The sequence below is a fragment of the Notamacropus eugenii genome, chromosome 4 (assembly GCF_028372415.1).
Source record: "Notamacropus eugenii isolate mMacEug1 chromosome 4, mMacEug1.pri_v2, whole genome shotgun sequence".
NCBI lineage: Eukaryota > Metazoa > Chordata > Mammalia > Diprotodontia > Macropodidae > Notamacropus > Notamacropus eugenii.
In genome coordinates, this window is record NC_092875.1 from 441,370,291 (window position 1) to 441,394,491 (window position 24,201).

A 24,201-nucleotide genomic window follows, 5' to 3' on the forward strand; every position below is an offset into this window, starting at 1 on the left:
TTGTCATTTTCTTCTCCAACTCATTTTACAGATAATGAAACTGAATCAAATAGGGTTAAGGGACTTGCCCAGGGTCACACAGCTAGTACATGTCTGAAGTCTGATTTGAACTCAGGTCTTCCTGACTTTAGGCCTGGTGCTCTATTCACTGTGTCATCTAGCTGCCTTCCACTTGGGTGATATGATATAATAAACATGTGTGTGTGTTCTTAAAGAAGTAATAAACATATAGACCCTCTGATTAGGCAGACTACCAATAGAAAACCATTATAAACAGCTTTATCAGTAGTTCAATCAAATTATGTGGAAAACGATTTAGCAATAACCATAGCAAAAAGTATAAAAATCCTGCTGGAGGTACCAGCCATCAACTTGCTCCTAGGAACCAACTAGAGCTGGCTTCTGCAATCCCTATACCTGATACTTGACCAAGTCATCTAAGGCAATACTGATTGGTTGACAATGGAGACTTGCCAGATAACCATGTCAGAAGGAGCCACATGGTCTCACAGAGAGGAAACCTTGAGTCTAGCATGAAAAAAGGCTTATCTAAGGCTTTAAGAATCAAGTTGGTGATAAGCTTGATGACACATATTGAGACACATAAGTCTAACCAGTATTTCCATCATACTAGTTAGCAAAAGTAATGGCTGTATGCATGCACCATGCCTTAAAGATATCAACTTCTATTTCCTGAGCCTTTTCCAGTTCCAAAAATCGATGACATTTCCTTGGATTAGGAGACAAATAAATGCTCAAAGTCCCAGAAATCTCTGCAGGTCCCCATAACTTCTCTCGCCATGGGGGATGTGGGACGTGATTTCATTTTGAGAATTTCATTTGCCTCCTGATCAGACCCTAAATCATCCCTCTGCCGCTTTGTTCTCTTTGCTTCCTGTGCCTTTAATGCTCTCTTCCCTCTCAATTTTGTCTTTTGACTCATTCTTCAAAACAACTCAAATGCATCCTCTATCAGGAAGCCTTCCCTGATCTCCCTGGTGAGGCCTACCTTTTTTCTCAGATCTCAAATAGCACTTCAAAAAATCAAATACATTTATTATGTGTTATATCACAGTGATCTGTAGAGATACCTTATACCTCCCACTACATACTGGATTATTAATTCTATCAGGGCAAGGACCCTGTATTGTATAAACTTCATATCTTTCCCAGGGTCTAGGACATTGGTATGTATATAATAAGTTTCTTGGTTGTCTTGTTTGATTTAATCTGGTTTAGTCTGCTACTCTTCCCAGTACAGAGGAAATATATGAACAATTCCTTAACTCTCAAGTAGTTTCAGGTTGTCAGCCTTGGAGTGGGGAAGGTGGTTTTTTGGGGGTGCAGGGATGCATATGTGTGTATGGGGTGATTTTCCTACAGGACCAACCCTGTTCAAGAAGCTTGAGGGCAAAAGTATGCCTTAAGTAAGGGCTGTAGTCATGCTGGGTCATTGCTCATTGGGGACACCCGGGCTGTAAGTAGAGTCTTTCCCCTTCCTCCCCTCCAATTGCTTCTCACGTGGGAAGGAAGTCACTGAGAAGAAGTGTGAGGATTTACAGTCTTGTCTCCAGTGGAGGAGTAAATCCCTTACATACTCAGATGGTTGCCCAAGACTTCTTCCTTGTGTTACGTTACCACAGTATGGGTGAAAGGAAACATATCCAGCATCCTCTAGGATTGGCATGATAACAATGCTAAGTTGGCATTTGGCTAGTTAATACTATCTCTTGTGAGTCTGATGCTTGATTGACAGCTCAGTCAGTCAGACATTGTTGTAAACTTGGGCAGGGTATAATCTTCTTCTCTCCCTACATGAAATGTTTGTTACAATTTCCAGAGCTGAAGTTTGGGCAAGAAGACTGGAACTTTGTTGAAGGGCAATGAATTTAGAGGAGGCCCTGATGGTACTCTCAGATCATCAATACCATAGAGACAACTGGATTTATTCCCTAACTAGCAAGAAAAATTCATTAAAATGGGAAGCTGTAGATTTCTATTTTCTATCCGTGATTTTTGGATCCCAAATGTGTTCTCATTTTCCAACCCATTCTTATCTGTAATCCACTGGTGGTCTCTGCCCTAGGGGATTTCCCAAGCCTAGCAATGGTCTTGAGGTCTTTGCCAATATTGCCTCACCTCCAAAATGAAATGAATATATGTTTCATGCCACTTGCCACAGGCACAAAAATGTCTACTTATGAATTTGACGGTTCCCACAAGCAACCCTGACTTGAGATCAATAGTATGAAAACTCTAGAAGAATGAATTCATTTTGCTACCATCTTCCTGGCATTAAATCTCTGTGGATATTTGTCTCCACTTGTAGCTGCCATCTTTTATGGAGTAGGGACCAAGACCTGTGAGTTCTGTCTAGTTATGGTTCAGATTATTGGCAAACACGTCTCTTCATCATGTTTAATAAAATTTAATAGATTTTTTTTAACATGGGTAGTAACAATTACTCTGGTACAACAATGATATACAAACCGCAGGGTCAAGAACAGCAGCTTCTTCCTTTACCAAAAACCAGTGATTTCCTCCTACCTTTTTCTCCCCCACACAGGACAAGATGACACAGTGAGGGGTGGATAGATAGTCTTTTCTTGAACAGTTTCTATTTACACATTCTCCATTAAAAAAGTTTTGGTCAGTTTGAATAACTCATTTCTTTAAAATATAAGCCTAAAATGTATTGTTTGTTCCCATGTACAAATGATCATTAGCAGGTTAATCATTTAAGGTGCTCAGAGGTATAGGTGAACCCCAAGGCTACTTTCAAATCCTAGGGTTTAATCATCTGTTTATATGCTTTCTAACTTTCCCTTGAAAGTTTCCAGTAGTGGGGGAAGAGACTGGAATGCCAACTGCCAGCTTAGCTGATTAGACAACAGGACTGCCCCTAGAGTCTGTGGATGGGGGGCAGTTTGAGGGCTAAGGTAAGGCAAGAACCTGTATCTTCTTAGGATCACAAGATCTGACACAAACCCATACACCAATAGGGTGTGTGTGTATGTGTGTGATCTCTTACACATGTACGTATATAGGTAGAAGGTACCTGGTACACAAATTGTACCAGCAAAATTGTGAAGGTGACAGTTGTCTCTTTGTCCAATGTCACCTGGATGCCAAGGGTCCCAACTGTGTTGTCCCTTCTGGGCAGTGCCCCCATGCTTCATACCTCTCCTGACCCACTATCAGGAGAGTTGCTTCCCTTGCATCTTACACCGTTCAAGATCTTGCCCTCTGCTCATCTAGTCCCATGCACTAATTCAGGCTGAGGTGTTAATGGATGATAATGGCTTACTGTGTTATCTTTCTCAGTAACAAGTTTGCATTTTAAAAAGGAAGTCTTCAAACCAAAGGAATAACTATTACAGTGGAGTATGAGGCCCAGTATGGGCCAGAGGGAGAGAGACTTAGGGGTGGGGCAAGAGGCTTTTTGACCGTCCTATTGCTCACATCACACCCCAACCTGGTTCCCTGTCTTGTGGACTATTTCAACACTAAACGAGCCACTTCTCATTGAGAGGAAATAGAGGTCAGGAGATTGAGTTGCTGTTGTTTTTATTAACCCAGTGACCTCCAGGCTGTCTGGGTCTGAAGCCCAGGAGGCTTCATATCTGGTCCAAGATGGCAAATGAAAACACCTGTGTATTAGAAGAACTGTAGGATGTGACAGTTCTTGCTTTTTAAGGAGAGACCTCCAACTTCTGATCCATGGAGGAAGAAATCTCTTGGACTTTGGTTTCCCTTAGATTCTGAAGAGAAAGCATTTTCATGGCAAAGAAGATGGCATGAAGGGCAAGTCTGGGAGTCAGGAAGCCTGAGTCCTACCACTGCTCTGCCACTAACCTTAAGTCCCTTGGGAAGTCACCTTCCATCTCTGGACTTCAGTTTCCTCATCTGTCAAAGGAGGGGACTGTACTAGATAATTTCAAATGTCTCTTTGGGCTCTGATATTCTTTGAGTTTGTGGACTGCATCCCTTAGTCCCAGGCAGGGTCTGCTCCTCTTTGGGAGACTTCCTTCTTCCCATGGCTACAAAGGCCCTTCTCTTTCCTCCCTCCCATCTTCCTTCCCTCAAAGCCCTCACCCCCAAGAATGTGTTCATATGCACTGACTAGCCCAGTGTTCTGTACAAAAGGCTTATTACCCTAGACTTATATTCAATCAGATTCCAGAGGTTAAAAGGCGCAATCATTAAGGCAGTTTAATAGATTCAATATTTCACCTGTGTTTCCTGATTCCCTTAAGGGTCCTGTGAACCCTAAGGCATCAGAAAGGAGGCTGGGGGCTGTTTGTCTTTGATTAAAAAGTATGAAGTGGGCTGCCCACCCTCTGTTGCGAAGGACTGACATACCAGAAACAAGGGTGGCCTATTTTTTCCCTTTGGCCTGGGTCTGCAATGCCACAGGGTTGTGGCCCAGCCAGCTGAGGAGAAGGTGAAGTTCATGAATAGCAAACCCCTCAGTTTCACCACCTCTCCTTTGGATAGGGTTCAGTCTGTACGATGTCATTGGGGTGCTCTGAGATACATGCCCCATTGATTTCGCCTAGTTTGTTGTCAGGCAGGTCCTCAGGCTTGGTGCAGAGTTTCAGGGCCCTGGAAATGAAGACATCCAAGTCAAATTGGGGGTCGGCCCCATGGTTCCCCTCCTTGGGGTCCTTGCGGTGCTGGGGTGAGGAGGGTAGGCTCCGCTCCTGGATCTCTGGGAGTGGACTGGGGCACTCAAGGCCACTCTGTGTGCTCTTCACCCATTGTGCAATCTCTAGGAAGAGATTGGATGGCTCCTCCTCTAGGGAGAGCTCAGTGGCTGGAGCAATGGCTGTCTTCTTCCAATGGGACAGGTCTAAGATGAGCTTCGGCTCAGAGTAGTGATGGGGCTTGTTGTCCCTCCACAGTAACTTATCCAGGTAGGATGGTGATCCCACCTTGTAGTCACAGGACCGCCCGCAGTCAGAGTCAAACACCCGGTCCATAGATGAGTGAGACTGCTCCAGGAATCGTTCTGAGCTACTCTGGGAGTATTTTCGTGGATCTACCTGGACCTCTTCCACTATTGACTCAGAGCCTGCACGGGGGTCGCGCTGCACCTCACTTGTTTCAAGGTATCTGTCCTGCCTCCATTCCAGATCAGAGGACAGACTGACTTGATACCTAAGAGAAGACAAAGAGAATGAACCAAGAAGGTGAGGGTCAGGTGGGATTGTTGCTAGAGAAAAAATTGCCATTGAGTGTTGCTGAGCTCTCCCTCTTAACTCCTTTAGGGGCCATCTACACTATACCATTAAACATTTATTCATACACATACCACTTTGTGTGATTCTTTGATAATGTCTTCCAAAATCAAAATCACAGATGCTGGAGCCAGAAAGGACACAACTCCTTTCATTTTATAGATAGGGAAACAGGCCCAAAGAGAGGAATGTTCATAGACTCATAGAGTTGGAAGGGACCTTATAGGTCATCAAGTTCAACCACCTATTTTACAGATGAGGAAACTGAGGCCCAGGAGAACTGAAGTAATTTGCTAAGGGTCCTGTAAGCATCTAAGGCAGGATATGAACTCAGATCTTTTGGAATCTAGGTCTAACATTCAGGCCATTATGTCCTGCTGCTTCTCAATGTGCCATACTCAAGTCACATAAATAGCTAGTGACACAACCAGGACCACAACATGGGTCTCCTGACTTCTAGTCCAGAGCATAGTTTCCTTTTCCCACCTTGCATATGCCCTGCCCCAGAGGCTGAGTTGAAGTCCCCTCCCTACTCTGCATTCCCAACACACACACACACACACACACACACACACACACACACACACACACACACACACACACACACACACACCCCATACCTAGTATACAGCTGAGCACAGAACAGATACGTCTTTTCTGATTGCTTACAGACATCTTTTGAGAGATGCTGAAGGATCTTAGGTCCCTAGAAGTTTTCATGGTTTCTTTAAAGTCCAGGAAAGATGGGACTGCTGACTGGGAGGAAGGACCAGGGAGACAGCACCAACTGAATTCCTGCTGTATACACACTCCTTGGAGGAGTATAATGGAGATGGCCAGTAAGTGAACAGGAAAGGGAATATGTCTCAAAAATATATAAGGACAGGTGGAACATGCTATTTCTATTTGTGAGGTGATGAGAGACACTGGGAATGCCGCCGTATTTCCTCTCCCCCACCATTAGCCAGCATTTCCTTTGGGTTAAGCAGTGTTCCCAACCAGGGAACCTCTTTAAAAATATACCAGGCAATACATTTAATCCAAGTCCCATAGAAGGCAGGAGTTTCTTAGAGACATAAAAGACGGAGCAACAGGAGAGTCCAAGGAACCTAAATGGTACTGAAAGGGGAGAAAGGGTACTGGAATGGAAGAGGGGTGCCACAAATCAATCAATATTTATTTAATACCTACTAGGTGGAAGACTCACTGCTAGGGGTTGAGGAATAAAACAAAATAATGTTCCTGCCCTCAAGGAGTTTACATTTTACTGGAGGGATTGGGGTACACTATGCACACAAATAAGTACAATACGAAGTGAATTGCAGAAGAGAGCACTAAATTGAGAGATCTTCATGGAAGTGGTGGCATCTGAGCTGAGTCATTAAAGAATGCAATTTAACATACATTTATAAAGCAATTACTCATACCAAGCTCTGTCCTAGGTGCTGGGATTCTTAGAGGTAGAGATAAGGAGGGAGTATATTCCAGGCATGTGAAGATATATGTAGGGGAGAGAGTTTAGCAAGAGGGTGTGGAGTAGGCAAACTTCATGGACTTAATTATTTTGTCTGAGGCCAGCCCTGAAGACTCACAAAAGCATGGAAGAAACAGCCTGGAGTGAAATCAGGGGATAGGGGTGGGGGTCTAGTCTAGGTTCTTCCATTTGCTGGGGGCACTACTCTTCTGAACTGAAAGTCAGTTTCTTAATTTGTAAAATGGGAGGCTTGGACTAGATTATCTCTAATGAACCTTCCAGAAGTCCAGAAGCTGCTGGTTCTCCAGCACTCACTTTTGGGTCACCTCCTAACTGGTGGGAGAATTCACTATATCCAGCCAGTCCCTGACCCACCATACCATACTCTAGCCATCTTCTTCCTCACCTCCATCCCCCACCTCTTTCCATCTCTGGCTCTGGAAACATTAATCCAACAATATGATCCCTGGAAAGGCCACCTAAATTGATTGCCCTGTGCCTCCACTCACCATCCCTATAAATTGCCTGACCAAATCATCCCTTTGCCCCTTTTGTAAGAATGTAAGAGTGTAAGTTCTTTGAGAGAAGGAACAGTCATGCATTTTGTATTCATATACCTAGCACTTAGAATTGTGCGTGGCACATAGTAAGTGCTTGGTAAATACCTTTTAACTTATTGATGTATGATTCTAAGAATCTGTCTTAGAGCTATGTGTCAATGCTGTGGAGGTCACTGACTAGAAGGCGAAGAACAGGGTGCAGCTGGAGGCAGAGTTTCTTAATTAATCTAAGCTTTCCACATGATTTATGAATCACTCAGTCCCAGAAGAACTGCTCTGATGCACATGAAGGGGCTTCAAAAGCAACACCAAAATATCTCTCCAAACATAATCTGTTTAACAAAGAGAGATTGTCCCAGCCTTCCTTTGGAAGCCTCCTATCCTTTACCCATGATCTGTCAAATGATTCAGAAGGACAATTTAATTGTCTTTCTCTTATGTAACCAGTTGTCAGTTCCCCAAATGTAGTAGGATGCCCATTTAGGTCCCTTGTCCTCACTTCCTCGTGGAGTATGTCTGCTTCTATTTTTAATTCCTCAGCCCCCAGAAGTCCCTGACCCTTTCCCCTCCCAGGATTTAGCAGACAAACACTTATAAAATCAGAAATGACAGGGACAAAAGGCACCCCAGAGATGATTAAATCCAAATCCATCATTTTACAGATAAGGAAACTGAGACATAGAAGTGACATTACTTACTCAGGGTCATGTAGCTAGTTAGTGGCTGAGCTGGGACTAAAACCCAGGTCTCCAGACTCTTAATCTAGTATGCCTTCCACTACCCCATACTATCCTTCACAGCTGGGCAACCTCAGGAGTTTTTCCCAAGAAGGCTCAATTTCATTCTGGCATATGTCATGACTCTCATTTCCATTTCTCATTGGAAATCACATAGCGGTTTCTATGGGAGTTTTATTATCCTCAGCTCACAAGACCAAGGTCAAAACAGGACAGTTTTCCTAGCCTCAGACTTTGAAGGACAGAGTTTGGAGACCCAGGAGTCTGGAACAAAAGAATGACTAAGGAAAAAACTATGTGCCTGGAGACTCAAGTTTGCTTAACCTTAGAAACACCACTGTCACAACTGATGAGATTTCTCTAGAGTAAAGAGGAGGTGACAACGCATGAGTAGCAATGTGCCAAGTAGTTGTCTCCTGTTTTCTGATGGGTAGTGTGTGTGTGTGTGTGTGTGTGTGTGTGTGTGTGTGTGTGTCTTTACTGGGAGTCCACAGTAGCCAATGGGTCTAAGGAAAGTTTCTTAACTCAAAAATCTTTTTTCTCCCACATTGGATGAGAAATGAACTGAAAGGAACAAACTTCTCTTACCACTGAAACCATTCAAGAGAGAGGATTAAAGCCTCATAGATTAAGATCCATAGACAGGGCTTACAAAGATCATATGATCTAATTCCCTCATTTTTCGGATGAAAAACTGAGACCCAAGAATACTGTGACTTGGTGGAGGTCACCTAGGAGTTGGGCAACAGAGGCAAGATTTGAACCCAGGTCCTTTACCTCCAGAGCTGATTCCACTCCACCACACTGATTAAAGCATATTTGTTATTTGGACTGATACAGCACTATAAGATTGATAAGACACTTTCACATTCATTATATGATTTGATCAGCTGTACTGGCCCTGTCTTACATATAAAGAAACTAAGACCCAGGGAGGTGAAGCCCACAGTCCCATCGTTAATATCAGAACTGTATCTAGGACTCAACATCATGCAGTGTCCTCTCAATGAATCATGTACACCTTAGCATGAATAGATTTTAATCAGATAACCGGAATGAGAGCTGTTCTGCTAACTAGAGCAGCTAGTTCACTAGGAGAATAGGGAGAAAGATGTTCTTTTCTAACAATGGACCCTTGATGAGAGGGAAGCAGAGGCAGAGGTTGCAGTAGAGGGATTTGGTCATGAAGAGAGGAGCATGAGCGTACTGGGCACCATACTAGGCAAGCAAGTGAATAGACAGCAGGAGTAGGGCACAAAAAGGTGGAAGGAAGGTAACAAAGATGAATTAAATTTTGTAGCTATTTGGTCCTGGTCATTGATAACCTCCCCTACTGCTCTTGGCATATGGGCAATTGAGGAAAAACAACAGATGGCTAGGTTTAAGGATCACCTTAAGGTCTTGGAAGAGATCAAAGCACCATTATGATCAAGAAATCCTTTATGCTTTCATCAGAGGGGTAGAGAAGACAGATATTATTCTCATTGCGGTTTTTCAGATGGAGAAATTGAAGTTCAGAGAGGTTAAGTTACTGGCTCACGGTCACTCAGCAAGTTAGTGCCAGAGAATCAGATCTAGAATTTGGGTCTTTTACTTGTAGACTGGGTGGTGGTGGTGTCTGTATTGTGTCCTTTACCAGACTAACTCTTCTCATATGGATCAAATGTCTCTAACATCTAACACGTAGGAGGAAAAAATTGAGAAACAGTAACGTGGACAATGCCATTGGTAGCTGTACAGATCCCCAAAGACAAGCTACAGAATCTTTCTTTCTGAGCTCAGCTATGAGCAAGCAGCTGAGCTACATCATGGCGACCAAACATGAGAGTGAGTAGACCCATTTTCACCTCTCTCCCGCAGCCACTAGCAGGTCAAGTCTCCAAGTCTATAACAGTCTTGAGTAGTCTTGAGCAATTTTGGAAAAATTCACAATAGCTCATACTTGTATAGAACCCATATAGGATTGCATGCCATCTTGGGGAGGAAGGAGGAGAAAATTTAAAACTTATGAAAGTGATTGTTGAAAACTGAAAACAAATCACTTATTAAAAAATAGTTCATACTTATTAAAGCTATATTTATTTTAATCAATAGGATTGTTCCATGGAACAATTGTTCCTGGGAGAAATTTGGCACCTTCTCATCTTTTTAAAGTTCTTTTCTTGTCTCATTGCACAGTGGGCTCTGTTCCCAGGTATCCATTTTGCTTTTAGCTAGCTGTCATCAGTCTTAGAGAAAAGTACTGAAGATATGCTCTCCTTCCCTTTCTCATTGCACCCCTGTGCAATGGTCCTCAGATAACTAAGAATTTACTACTTTACCTGTGGGTAAAGCCAGTTCTTTGAATAAGTAACAGCTTTGTTCTTTCCCACTACCCACTATAAGGATAGATTTATCTTGAATCAGATTAGAAGGCAATTCTGAGAATCGTCAAAAGTAATCTAGAAAATCATACTGAAAAAATGAAACCCATTATAATAGCAGGACTCTAGCTTGGGGAGCTCCTCTAGGAGTGGGGATGATTCTGGCCTAAGCCACCTGCTCTCTCTCCTCCAGTTCCCCTTGGGACCAATAGTATGAATTTGTACTGTGATCGGCTAGAGTTGGGGTGTCATTGGTGGTCGTTGAAGAGAACTTAGCTGAATGACTCAACAGCAGATTTGACTGGCAGCCTTGGTGGCATTAGCACGGTGGTCTAGCTTATTAGACTAAACATTGATGCATTCTGTTAGATCCCTGGACGGTAACATTTAACAAAGCTAATCCTTAGGTCTTTTACCTCTTAATACGAGCAACTCCGGAGGTTACTCAATTAAAGTGGATAACTATGCATAATTGAAAGTAAAGGACTTTCCTGTGCTTACTAGAGCGGCAAATTCAAATGAGCTTATGTTTGTACAGTGCTTTAGGGTCTACAAAACACTTTTTTTACAAGAGTCCTGCAATGTAGGTAATAGATTTTTTTTTTATCCCCATGAGCCCCTGGGACTTAGAAGGTGAGATGACTTGCTCAGGGTCATGCCAATTAGCAGGCATCTGAGCAAGGATTTAATTCAGGCCTCTTGATTTCAAGCCATGTGCGACCACCCATGCCCTTCTGGCACACAAAACCAGAGGGAGAGGCCTGCCTTAGAGATTAATACCTCTGGGCAGATTGTTCCTCCCTTGAAAAGCCTTCCCCTTTCTCTCTCTGCCAGTTCCACCCCATGTATGTTTCAAAACCCAGACCCAGCTCAAGTCCTGCTTTTCTTTCCTGACCCTCCCAGCCCACCGTGTTCTTCCTCCTAATACCAGCACTGGTCATTTGCATCACTTATATGACGTGAGTGTGCAAACAAGAATGTGCTGGGAAATGTTTAACAGCCAGCTACACCCGGCACACTTTCACATTTACTCTGCATCACTGACCATTTCTTTATCACTTTCTTAAGTCTAGACAATCAACAAGACAATAGATCAAACCCCAGTTTTCCAGCATTTACCAATTTCTGAGGTTCTTAGGTAGGTGGTACAGTGGAAACATTCATCTTCATGAGTTCAAGTCTGGCTTTGGACACCATGTGGCCCTGGGCAAGTAATTTAACTTTGTTTGCCTTAGTTCCTCATCTGTAAAAATGAGCTGGAAAAGGAAATGGCAAGCCACACCAGTATCGTTGCCAAGAAAATCCCAAATGGGGTCACAGAGTTGTACGTGATTTTAAAATGACTTAACAAAATGCTCACGCTGAAAATTTAACAACTGGCTCTCAGATCCAGACCCAGTTGCCTCTAGCACACCCCTGCATACAAGTGCATAACATCTACCACAGGCAACTGCGTGAGGGCAAGGGCTGTGTCTCATTCTTGTCGCTGTCCCCCAGAATGCCTAAAACTGAATGTTTGAGGTGTTCAGGAAAGACTTGTTGGTGATCGATTTTTTTATACTATTCCTTTGTATAGTTATCAACTGGACTGTAGACTTCCTAAGTAGGGGAGGAAAATGTCTCATGGCCCTTTACATCCTCCAAGTGTGTGGTACAGTGCCTTAAAAACAAGAGCTTACACTGGTGTGGTTCAAAGTGCTTCTACATCTGTCACCTACCATCAGGTAGGCAGGGCAAATAATATGATCCTCATTCAACACAGAAAGAGCTGAAGCTCAGAGAGGTTAATCAATTCGCTTAAGGTCACACAGCTAGTGAGTGACAGAGCCAGCACCAGAACCAGGGCTTTCACCTCCTAGTCCAGGGCTCTTTTTACTCTAAATACTCTAGAAATATTGGTTGAATGTTATTGGACAGTCCATTCACCCTAGCACAGTCAGATGGAGAAGATGGTAATGAAAGTAGGTAGTGACTACTTAGTTCAGCCTTGAGAAAGGTCATCTGTCCATTGGCTCATAGCAAGGAATCACATACGGGGAGAGTAGGAAGAAACCATGGACTTTGTTCACGTGATTGTGAGAGTCTGGGATAAAGGCAGAGAGAAAGAGCCTGGCTAAGGGTTGGGGAAAAGACATTCTTGGGCTGTACAGTTTTAAGGTCACCTTCCAAAGGCTACTGAGATGTACGACCAATGAAAAGGAAGGTCTCTAGCATCCTGGAGTTAGGTTGGGAAGGTAAGGTGGATGGGTAGAAGGGGAGTGTAGAATCAGGTAGGACAGTTGCTCTTGATAACAGCATTGGAAGCTGACAATACTGCACCTGTCCCAGGTGGAGAGCTGACTCTGGTTGGCCGCCATCAGCAAGATGTCGTCAATCTCATCCTCAATTCGGAAGGGCTGCTGGGAGGTAGGTTCATCCTCTGGGCATGAGTATGGGCTCATATAGGGGTGCTGCAGGCCCATCTCTGCCGTTAATCGATCCATGGGGTTGAAGGTCAGGATCTTCTCCAGAAAATCAATAGCTATGGGAAGCAAAGAAGAGCAGGATATAGAAATCATCGATTGCTTCCTACTAGGCTAGAAAAGAAGATTGTGAACATATAGGGTCTATGGAACTTTCCTTTAGGAGAAGTGGCTGACAAGGATGAATTTGGAATGAGTCTTCACTAAGAACTGACTTTGCCTGGAAATGGTAGGAATGGGGAATGGATAGACAGAGGCTGGATAGAGGGGCTGCAAAAGGTTAAGAGATGCTGGATTAAGTGAGCACTTCTAAAGTTCCATTTTCCTCTCTACTTCCAAATTATCATTATTCCCCCCGTTTCCTCTTCAATCTCTGTCTTTGTATGGTGGAAAGATGACCACCCCGGTAAACAGAAGCCCAGAGTCATCTGGCTTTGTCATTTGTTGGCTGTGTGACCACGGACAAATCAGTCCTCCTTCCTACTAAGCTGCCAAGTTTGTGGGCACACTGATGATGAGGATAGCTAGCACTTATGAAGTGCCTAGCACTGTGCTAAGCACTTTACAATGATCTCATTTTATCTTTACAACAACCCTGTGAGGTAAGTGTTATTATTATTCTCATTTTACAGATAAGGAAATTGAGGCTGAGAGAGGTAAATGATTTGCCCAGCATCACACAGCTAGTCTGAGGCCGAATTTGAACTCAAGTCTTCCTGATTCTAAGTCTGGGACTCTATCCATTGTGTCACTTAGCTGCTCCAGGTCCTATGCACAGGTGGGTAAATACAGGGAGTAAGACTGGGACGACTTCGCCATTTCACAGTTTTGTGTAGGACTGACACCGGTGTTAGGGACATCAATTTCCTTAGCTGTAAAATGAGGTGTTTGGATTAGGTGATCTCTGAAGTCCTTTTTTGACTTTAACATTCTACAATTCTTTCTGCCTTTAATCCAGGTCTCACATTCTCGGTCTTCCTGCCTCCACCCAAAAGTACTTTTCCAATAGAATATTGGAATACACCACTAGATATTGGCACCAATTCCCTTAGGTTAAGGTATTTTATCTTTAGGAAACCTCTATTAAAAATGGAAATTCTCCTGGGAGGTGTGACACATTAGGCTATCAGCCATTAACACATTTCAGGGGTTTGTCAGCAGATGTTAAAAAGCATAAAGCAAAAGTCTGTGCGAATGAGAAAAGGATGAGTAAGTTTTGAAGGGGTGGGAGTGAGGAGTGAAGAGGAAAAAGGTCCTTCTTCAGGGAGTCTTGGCCTGGGTGTGTTCTCTGGGCCTTTGGATATCTAGGGATCAGTAGGAGGACACTGGGTGAGCATCTGGGCTCAGTGATGCACTAAGAATGAAAAGAAGCTTAGGGCAAAATTTGCCCACTCCACACTTTTACTGAGGGTAGGTCAGCCTACTATGCTCCCCTTCCTCCTCCCATCTCCTTGTACAGAAAGCACCCACCAGTGGTACCTGGATACTGCCTGATGCCTCAGCATGATGGGACTTGCCCTTGATTGTGCTGGAGAGTATGCTCTACAGGCCATCCCAGGGCCAAGGCTGATCCCCAGGCAATAATGTCTCTGTACTTGTTACTTCCCAGCTCACCTCTTTGTGAAAAGACCACTTAGAGCATCATATTACAACTCAAGAGGAAAGGCAGGAACGAACCTACACCAAATTCCAGGTTTGTCTGTCCTCCAAGGAGCCTTTGAGGAGGCAGCAAAGCTGAGAAGGGGCATCTCAGCCTGGAGCCATTAACCTGCCACTCACTGCTGTCCGGGATCACTTTACTGAGGGTGTTCATCAATGATTCAGGGAATCAATGGATTCAGAAAACTTCTGACCTTCTCCAGAGGCTTCAATGCCACTCTGTAACCCAAGACTCTGGGAGTGAAGGACACATAGTGGTATTTCAGTAAAGAGTGTAGGCACGGGGCTGTGATGGGGCAACATCCTCACTACAAACCACGCATCTCCAGGTCCCAGGGCTACACAGCTTCAACGACAACACATTTCTACAGAACTAGAAAGTACTTCTACATCCATTACCTCATTTGACTCTCACAATAGCCCCAGAGGTACACAGGGAAGAAGTTATCATTTCTATTTTGCAGAAATGGGAATGGAGGATTGAGGAGATGAGATGACTTGGCAAAGTCACACAATACACAAGTATCAGGATGGGTGCAGTATTAGCACACTGGAACAGGAGGGAGAGGATGGAGGCTCCTGGCCCAGTGCTGGCTCTCACACCCTGTGACCGTGGGCAACGTGCTTAACTTCTATGGGCCTTTAGAATTGTCATCTGCCAAATGGGGATAATAATGGCTATGGTCATCTAATTCTTTTTGTTTTTGTTGAGTTGTTTCAGTCCTGTCCGACTCTCTGTCTCCACATTTGAGGTTTTCTTGGCAAAGATACTAGAGTGATGTGTCATTTCTTTCTCCAGCTCACATTATAGACAAAGGACTGAGGAAAACAGGGTTAAGTGACTTGCTTCAGGTCACACAGCTAGTAAGTGTCTGAGGATGGATTTGAACTCAGCTCTTCCTGACTCCAGGTTAGGAGTTCTGTCTACTGCTCCACCTAGCTGTCCCTAAGATAAAAGAGTAAGAGAATATATGATCCTAGATTTAGAGCTGGAAAGGACCTGAGAGGTAATCCAATCCAACCTTCTCATTTTATAGATGATGAAACTGAGGCACAGAAAGGTCAAGTTACTGAAGGTCACATAGCTAGTATCTGAGATGGGATTTGAACTCAGCTCCTTGTGACTTCAGGGTTGGTGCAATACCAACTGAACCACTTAACTCTGTACAAATAAAATGAAATTTTCTTTTTGAACAGGATGTCAAGATGAGGAAACCCCTCTACTAACGAAGATCCATACCTCCTCTGAAACCTCTATACTCTTAGTGAATCGGATGCCTGGGGCACTGGGAAGTTAGTAACTTGCCCAGAATCACACAGCCGATTTGGGTCAAAGAGATCCTGACTAAAATAACTGCCATCTTACCTCTTAATGTCCCCAGGCAGCTCTCTAAGATGGTCATTAAAAGACTACAGAGAAGGCACAAAGCTTTCATTTCTTTTTTGGGAGTTCCCTATACTATTGTCTGGTGAAAATAAAATCGAATTCACTTTATCTATTTATAGGAAATGAAGATATAAATGTACAATTACTTTACAAAATCAAACGTAGAGCTCTAAGATTATTATTAGCAACAGCAACAACTACAACAGAAACCCAGACCTGGACAAGCCCTTAGAGGGTCTCTAGCTTAATTCCTACGTAATGCTGGAATGTTCTCTCCACGTCTTTCTGTGACAGCTGGTCAGTCAACCTGTATCTGAACTTAAGGGGAGCCTAATGAAGTGTAATAGACGTTTGGTATCCTTTCTTAAATTGAGCCCCAAATTTTCTCCCTTTAATTTCCACCCACTGCTCCCAGTTCTGCCCTCTAGAAATGCAGAGAACAAGCCTCTGCCCTCTTCCATGGAGAGCCTTCAAATGTTCCAGAGCCCCTACTCTGCCCTTCCCCCAGCTCTTTTCTCTGCAGTAAACACCCCTTGTTCCTTCAATCAGCTCTCATTTGCCATGGTTTCCAGACCTCCCCACTGCTGTGGACATGTTCCAGTTTAATTTTCTTAATGCCCCTTTATCCCAAGGCATTGAAGCGGATTGGGGTCATTTTTCAAACTCTGAGGCAGCCAGAGGATTTTCACTAGTGGCAGTACTGCTATTTCTGGGAATATGAGGTGTGAGCCTGGTTAGCTTTAATAAGCATCTGCCAGCTAAGGCAGATTAACAACAGGTGGCGACCCATGTGAAAAGACCTCTTCTAACAGTAATAAAATCAATAATGATTCACCTTTGTTGTTGTTCAGCCATATCTGACTCTCCGTGACCCCATTTGGGGTTTTCTTGGCAAAGATACTGGAGCAGCTTGCCATTTCCTCCTGCAGCTCCTTTTACAGATGAGGAAACTGAGGCAAACAGGCTTGGGACACACACCTAGTAAGTGCCTGAAGCTGGATTTAAACTCAGGACTTCCTAACTCCAGTCCTGGCACTCTATCCACTGCGTCACCTAGCCAACCGAATTCCCCTTTACCTAGTGCTTTAATGTTTGCAAAATGTTTTCCTTATACAAGTCCTGGGATAAGTAGCACAATCACCATTATCCCTTTTTTGAAAATTAGTAAGTGAAGGCTCAGAGTTAAGGGACTTGTCTAAGGTCACACCACTAGTAATATCAGCAGTGGAATTCAAACCCAGGCCTTGTGACTCCAAGCCTAGAGTTCTTTCGATGTTATGCAGTGTCTAGTCATTATTATGATGTCATCTGTAATACAAATGAAGCTTGGGGGGGGTGGTCTTCAGACGTGAGGGGTCCTTTGATTGAGAGTCTCCCACTGCATCTGGGGCCATCCCCAGTAGTCCTTGCCACTGGACTCTGATGACTCAGTGAGGCTAATGACTTTGCACAGCCCTCCTTCACTTAAATCCAATTTACTGGCAGGTCAAGACAACATCCTCCTGATGTCATTGGTCGGAACACCACAAACAACACTCCTTGGATTAATATGTTAATCTTCCTCCAGCATCAGGATTGAGTTTATTCCCCTCCACAGAGCATTCAAAAGCCACCCATGATCTTTTACCTAGTTTTACAATTTTCTTTTCTTTTTATTACATCAGCCACCTGATCTGGCAGATCGGCTCATTTGTTATTCCCTGAACATGCCACATATATTTCCACCTTGGCTTGACTCTCACTATTCCCTTTACTTGGAATGCTTGCTCCTTTTCCACTTGCACAAATCCTGTCCATGGATACTAATTCTTCTAGGAAATCTTCCCCAACCTCTCTTCATTCATTGGAAAGAAGGATGAATGAATGGAGGAAGGAAGGAAAGAAGGAATTATTTATTAAGCATGTGCTAAGTGCTTTACAAATATTATTTCATTTGGTTTTTACAATAACCCTGGGAGGTGGGTGCTACTATCCCCATTTTACAGTTGAGGAAAGTGAGACAGATGGAGATTAAGTAACTTGCCCAGGATCACATGGCTAGTAAATGTTTGAGACCAGATTTGAACTCAGGTTTTCCTGATTTAAGTCCCAGTGCCCTAACCACTGTGGCCACCTGATTGGCCTCCTCCACTACAAATTACCTTCCACTCACTTGGGTTGTAGCCTGTGCCATCTCCTTTAATTATTCATCTTTTCATGTACATGTCCTGTCTTCTCAACTAGGATAAAAGGCTTCTGAAATGGTGTTATACAAAGTAGGGCCTATTTCTCTAGTTTCTAACACAGTGTTCTACACAAAAGTACTCAATGTACAATGATGGTAATACCAAAATAACTTGCATTTATTGATCTACTTTAAGGTTTGCACAACACTTTCCTCATAACACTCTGTGAAGTCAGGTTATGATTATCGTTTGTGTTGCTGAAAGACTTCAGAGGCATTAAGTGACTTGTCATAAGTCACAGAAAAGCTAAATTGAAGAGCTAAGCCTGATCCCACCTCCATTGACTCTACCTCTATGAAGATAATGATATGACAGTGATGGCTTTTTGCCTGGCACTAACACTGATTTTCCTGGTATGGCTTTGGAGACTCTCAGATTTTCGGGGTCTAAGTGAGCTGCAGAATCCCTATGGGTTTTGGGGGTCAACAACTCTCCCTATAATAGAATCACATGCACCAAGAAGAGTTCTTTGTCGTATACTGATATTTCTGGCTCTGTTTCTTTACAGGGTGATAAAATAAATACAAAAGTAGAACTATGACACCATGGGCGAAAAGCATCTTTACCTGGCATGCTCATTAGCAGTGGCTTACATGGGTTTTATCTGAGAAATGGGAAATCTTAAATAAAAAAATACTTAAGGTCCACCAGTGAGTTCCTGAACTGGATGATGAACAAAAACTTTTTCAGTTCTAGATCATGGTTTTGGGAAGCACCTGTCCCAGAAAACAAGAATAGGAAGTCTTCCAGCTGGAAAAGACTTTAAAGGTCACTTGGTTTAATCACTTCCTTTTATGTATGAGTGTCAAAGAGATGAAATGACTTGCCTAAGGTCACACTGTTGATGTGTGGCAGAGCTGGGTCTCAAAGTCAGTTCTATCGAGCTCTTGTAGGTGCAGGCCTGGCCATGGTACTGAAGATAGTAGTAAGGAGCAGCTGGGACATGAGCTCCCTGAAAGTCTACCTTGGAGAGTGGAGTGGAGGCATTGGTTGTCCAAAAACTATTCTCTGAGAAAACGAAATCCTAAACATATAATATCTTGCTGATTACCCCGGGGAATTTTCCAGCTAAATGAAGAGCCAGTAAAAACATTTCTAAACAATTGCTTCTCTTGGGAAGACATACATGAACTGGTAAATGTGAGTGCACACTAGGCTCACATACAAAGGCAGGACCAAAGGAACAAGTAACCACATAATAATGTAAAGGAAAACAACAAAGAAAGACAACAAAACTGATCAATGACTAATTATAATGTCAAAGAATTCATGATAAAGTAAGGCGATGACAGTCCATAAGTAGGAAATGAAGCATACATTGGTAATGCATTGATTCATTCTGCTTATCTGTATTTCTTTGGTTCTAGGGTGTGTATGTGTGTATGTGTGTATGTGTGTACGTGTGTGTGTGTATGTGTATGTTCATTAGAAAGTGACAGTGATATAAAAAGAATATGATAAAACTGGAATCCTCATCTTATTTTTAAAAATAAAATTTATTTTTATAATAAAACAAATATAGTTATTTTGGATGAAAAACTTCTCCAAATCCTTACATACTACTCTAGTCTTTCAAATGGAGAATTGAACATAATTTTACCCTTTCTTCAACACTTCAGCTCATTATTATTAAGATCCATTATTATCTATTAACATCCAATACAACCTGAGTTAGGTACTGTACTGAGCTGTAAGGTAGTGATATCCTCAGAAGCTAATGTTGCACTAATGTTTTCTTGAGTTCCCATGTCTGCTTTTTATGGTGATTCTCTCTCCTTACTCACCACCAGACCATCAGTTCTTGCTTTTGGTTGCATTCATGGTGCCCTAACTGTAAAGTTAACATCAAATACCACTGGGGTCAGTTAGTGTCTCACTCTCCGAGCTAGGTCATCAAATCAGTTTTAAAAATTGTAAGCAATTAGGAGGGCTGACCTAGCAAGGGAAGGGTCTTGGGCATGAGAGCTGCACATTCCCCAGTGGCAGGTTAGTTGCTCCATATGGTCATTTAGGAGGGACCAAATTACCCAGACTTCCCAGAGACAAGAAAGTCTCTCATAAAGCTCAGCTACCTTCACTGTTGACTTCTGGGAGCAGCTTTCTCAGTGGCTTTTTCACTTCCCAGGTGCTGTTGATGAAGGAGGGCATCACTCTGAGCAGCTCATCTTTGTCTTCCTCCCGGATTACGGGGATTGTCTCCAGGATAAGCTGCATCTGTTCCAACTCATGACTCCCTGAGGAAGAAAATATCAGAGGAGTTACATTTGCCAAAAAAGCTGTGGGGCCAAAGACGAAGTTTTGGGATCCCTGGGAATGTCAGCTTGGTATAATGGAAAATCCTGGACCTGGAAGTCAGGAGACTTGGGTTCTAATCCTAGCTCTGCTCCCAGCTAGCTGTGCCTTGGGCAAATCATGTTTCCTCTCTGAGTCTCTGTATTTTATCAAATAAAGGAAGTGGGTCAGCTAATCCCTAAAAAAGCTTCCTTTCAGCTCCATTCTATGCTTGGCACAGTAGAAAGAATGCTAGATTTTGAGTCAGGGCTCAAATCTAAACTCTGCTACTTCTACCTTTTCGACCTTATGATAAAAGTCACTTAAACTCTGAGTCTTAAATGTAAAATGAGAGATTCTGACTAAATGGCTTTCTAAGGCCCCTTCTAAATCTCTGATTCGGTTACTCTAAATTACAGGTCCCACTTTGGCTCCGCCAAAGACAGTGTGACGCGAGCCCCAGCTTGACTTTCCAAGTGTTTAGTCTCACATGTCTCTCTGTCTTCTTAGTGCCAAGATGGAGAAGATGTTAACTTCCTAAGACCAAATATGACCCTGATATTTCATGGTCCAATTATGAGATTTTTATCTGAGAAATTCTTCTCTGGAGTGGAAGAAAATCAGGAAAGCGTCCATTCAGTGATTAAGATGCACTTCAGCCAACTGAAGTAACAACACTTTTAAAAAGCATTTATTATCCAAATGTTTGGTGTCACACAGATATTGCCTTGGAATGAATGCTTTCCTGTTCCCTGGGAGAAGGACTTGGTGACAAGAGAGGTCAAGTCTTCAGGACAGGAGGTCAGGATCAGAAAAAATGCAAACACAGAGGGGCACAATCCCTCATCATTCTTATCTTATCTTATCTCATCTCATCTTATCTTGTGTTATCTTATTTTCTCATAAGCTTGGAAAATACAGTTGCTGGTCCAGCTAATCTTTTTCCTACTCCAAATTTTCCACCTTTGCTAATTCTCTTCTGCCGACATGGAAGAGCCTCCTTACTTCTCTGAAGCTGAAAGTGCCCCTTCCATGAAACCTTTGCGACCTAGTTTAGTCTCATAAACATCCTTCTCTTCACTGAACTGCTACAGTGTGCACTAACTACAAATTTAGAGACATCTCCACACCAAATATTCATATAGACTATTTGTGCCCGACCTGTGGTAGAGCCTTTTGAGGTTGCATTGGTCTAATCAGCCACAGTTGAACACAGTGCACCTTGACTCCAACACAACGATGTCATTTTGGTCCTCTTCCAGCACCAAGGACAATCACCACAGTGTGCACCAATCCAATCTGACCATGCAAGGTCTTATAGGATACTGTGTCATTTTGAAAAATTAGTGTGGATGACTTACTGTAGGCAGAGTTCTTCCAGGCAAGCCTAAATCAAATGCCAGAAGAATTTGGAATCTTTAATAACATAAAAGGGAAGATGAGTGACTTTCTTCCCATCTGTGTGCTCTTCTTGCTGTGCCCCACTTTTGCCCGTCTAGAGCCTACTGATAGGGGATATAAATTACATAGCAGTAGTGAGAATCAGATGATTGAGGAGGAAGAGTCCCTTAGGGGTAGGGACTTCACTGGAGCATTTGAAGGTCTCTATTAGTGATACCCCAGGGAGCCGGGTAAGGAGACCTGTTGCTTGCAGAAGCAACTATGGGAAGAAGGCTCCTATGGGAGCCTTATAGGTATCTCAACTTAGGCAACTACACCCCAGGCCCCTCTGTCTCACCCATCTGACCTCTCAGAATGAGGGCACTCCTATCTCCCACTCATTTCCCTTTGAGTTAAATTCCAAAAAATTAGGGACTATTGGAATCTCCTGCCGAAGTGAAAGGACACTTTGTCTAAGAGTCAGCTGGCTCCAGTCCTAGCTCTGACCCTAAACCTCTCTGACCCTTAACTCTTTTATGTGGAAAGTAAAGGGCTTCAGCTAGGGTTTGGACTGGGTGAGCTCTAAGAGCCCTCTAAACTCTGAGGTTTCAGGAGGTTATGGTTCATTTCTTAGATGAATCTTTCCTAGTTTCAACATTCTATTATTACTGCAGTCTTGGTTAACTCCATGATGAAAACAAATTAGGTGTTTATTTCAGCTACAAAATTGGAATGTCACTTAAGTTATGTTTCTTGCATCAAATTACCTCACAAAAGTAAAATCTAAATGCATGAAAAGCTTAGGAAGCATGACAAACGTTATGAGGAAAATGAGAAACTGATTGTGGAAGTGCCAGTGTTATGAAGCATATAAATGGAAAACAAGGCAGTGCTTCCTACTTGGTCATTACAAGTTCAATAATAAATCTGAAAAATTACTTAAAACTATTCACACTTAGCATTCTTTATGTAGTACGTGCTTCATTTAAATATGGATGAACAATTTTTCACTCCATTTAGAACTCGTTTTGATGTACACAGAAACTGCTTGTTGAAACATTCAATGGAGTCTAAGATTGGCTGTGTGAATTGGTGGAAGTTACTTAACCTTGAACGTTCATTTCCTCAGCTGTTAACTGGGGATAAGCATTCTTGATTTATCTACTTCACGGGCTGAAAATTGTATACGGAAGTGCTATAGTATGTATATGCACTTTTATATATATGTATATAGGTATGTATGTATATGTGTGTACAAATATATATATATATGTATATATGTATCTGTGGAAGTGCTATGGTTCTATGTTCATAAGGGATTATTATTTTGTCCAGGACAACAGTCCTGAACCAGCTCAGACATGCCCCACACCCCTCCTCGCCATGACCCTTAACATATTCCTTTGGTTCCTTTTCCTTCTCTTCTATATAAATGTAAACTTTGTTTTCCATCAGATAGGAAAGTAAATAAGTGAGCTGAAGTGGGCTCCCCTTGAGCCAAGGTCCCCCCAGAGAGCTTTCACAGGCTACTCACAAAGAGGCTGTGTTTCTCAAACGTTAAGATAAGGCATCATTTGACTTTCACTGCTTACCATGCTAGGTTCTATCAGCAAACCCGAACCCAGACAGTAACTCTGGTATGCCCTGCTGTTGGATATCCCAGAGATGGATTGGATCCTGTGCAAACAAACTTATCTCTGCCTCCCCTGAGGGCCTCCACTCTGTGACCAAGTGGGGCCATTTCCCATGGTGAGAGTTGGGTAGACTTCCTGAAGTCAGCCCACTGTTGGGAGGCCTTGGGTATCACAAACATCTTCCACATCATTAAATGACTTTGTACCTATTTAAGTGGAAGTTGGAACTTGAAGGACAATTATTCAGACATAGCCCCTTTCACACCTTCCTCTCTTATGAGAATTCTATTTCATGGACCCTTTTAACAGACCTTTGTGCATTCTTTTTCCAGTCCCGATTTTCTTGACCCAGAATGCTTTTCCCTTTCTTTCTGTGGGTCTAAGTTCAACCACTCTTTCAAATTCCCAATTTAAATCTGACCTCTTCCATGTTTTCCCTGCCCCCTCTGATCTCTCCTTCCTTCAAACTCTTGTAACACTTTACTTATGGCTCTTCATGGCACCTAGAACATGACAACTAGAGTAATAGGATTTTAGAGCTAGAAGGGACCCTAAACACCAATTAGTTCAACTCTCTCCCTTTAGATATGAGGTAACTGGGGTCCAGAGAGTCCCTTGCCCAAGGTCACACACGTAACAAGCATCAGATGTAGGTTTCTAATGGAAATCTCCTGACTCCAGAGCCAGTGCTCTTTGCAGCATACTGGGCCATTGCCTTCATAGTATTGTTTATATTTCTATGTACATGTCATGTCTCTTCAACTAGACTATAAGCTCCTGTAGGAAGATATTTTGGCATTTTTAAGTGA

At 42.8% G+C, this 24,201-nt stretch overlaps 1 protein-coding gene across 18 annotated transcripts in view; it reads right to left on the reverse strand.

Moving 5' to 3' along the window:
* Window positions 1-2,404: 2,404 nt before the first annotated feature.
* MAPK4 (mitogen-activated protein kinase 4) overlaps window positions 2,405-24,201 on the reverse strand; it is a 222,044-nt gene continuing 200,247 nt past the window's right edge. For 17 of the 18 annotated variants that reach the window (XM_072606051.1, XM_072606046.1, XM_072606050.1 and 14 more), the window contains 3 exons: window positions 20,180-20,341; window positions 12,694-12,895; window positions 2,405-5,160 (listed from right to left, as the gene is read on the reverse strand). In XM_072606051.1, the coding sequence (XP_072462152.1) occupies window positions 4,476-5,160; window positions 12,694-12,895; window positions 20,180-20,341 (1,049 nt within the window). In that variant the 3' untranslated portion in view covers window positions 2,405-4,475. The remainder of the gene's footprint in view (window positions 5,161-12,693; window positions 12,896-20,179; window positions 20,342-24,201) is intronic. The other variant, XM_072606053.1, reaches the window with a different exon arrangement.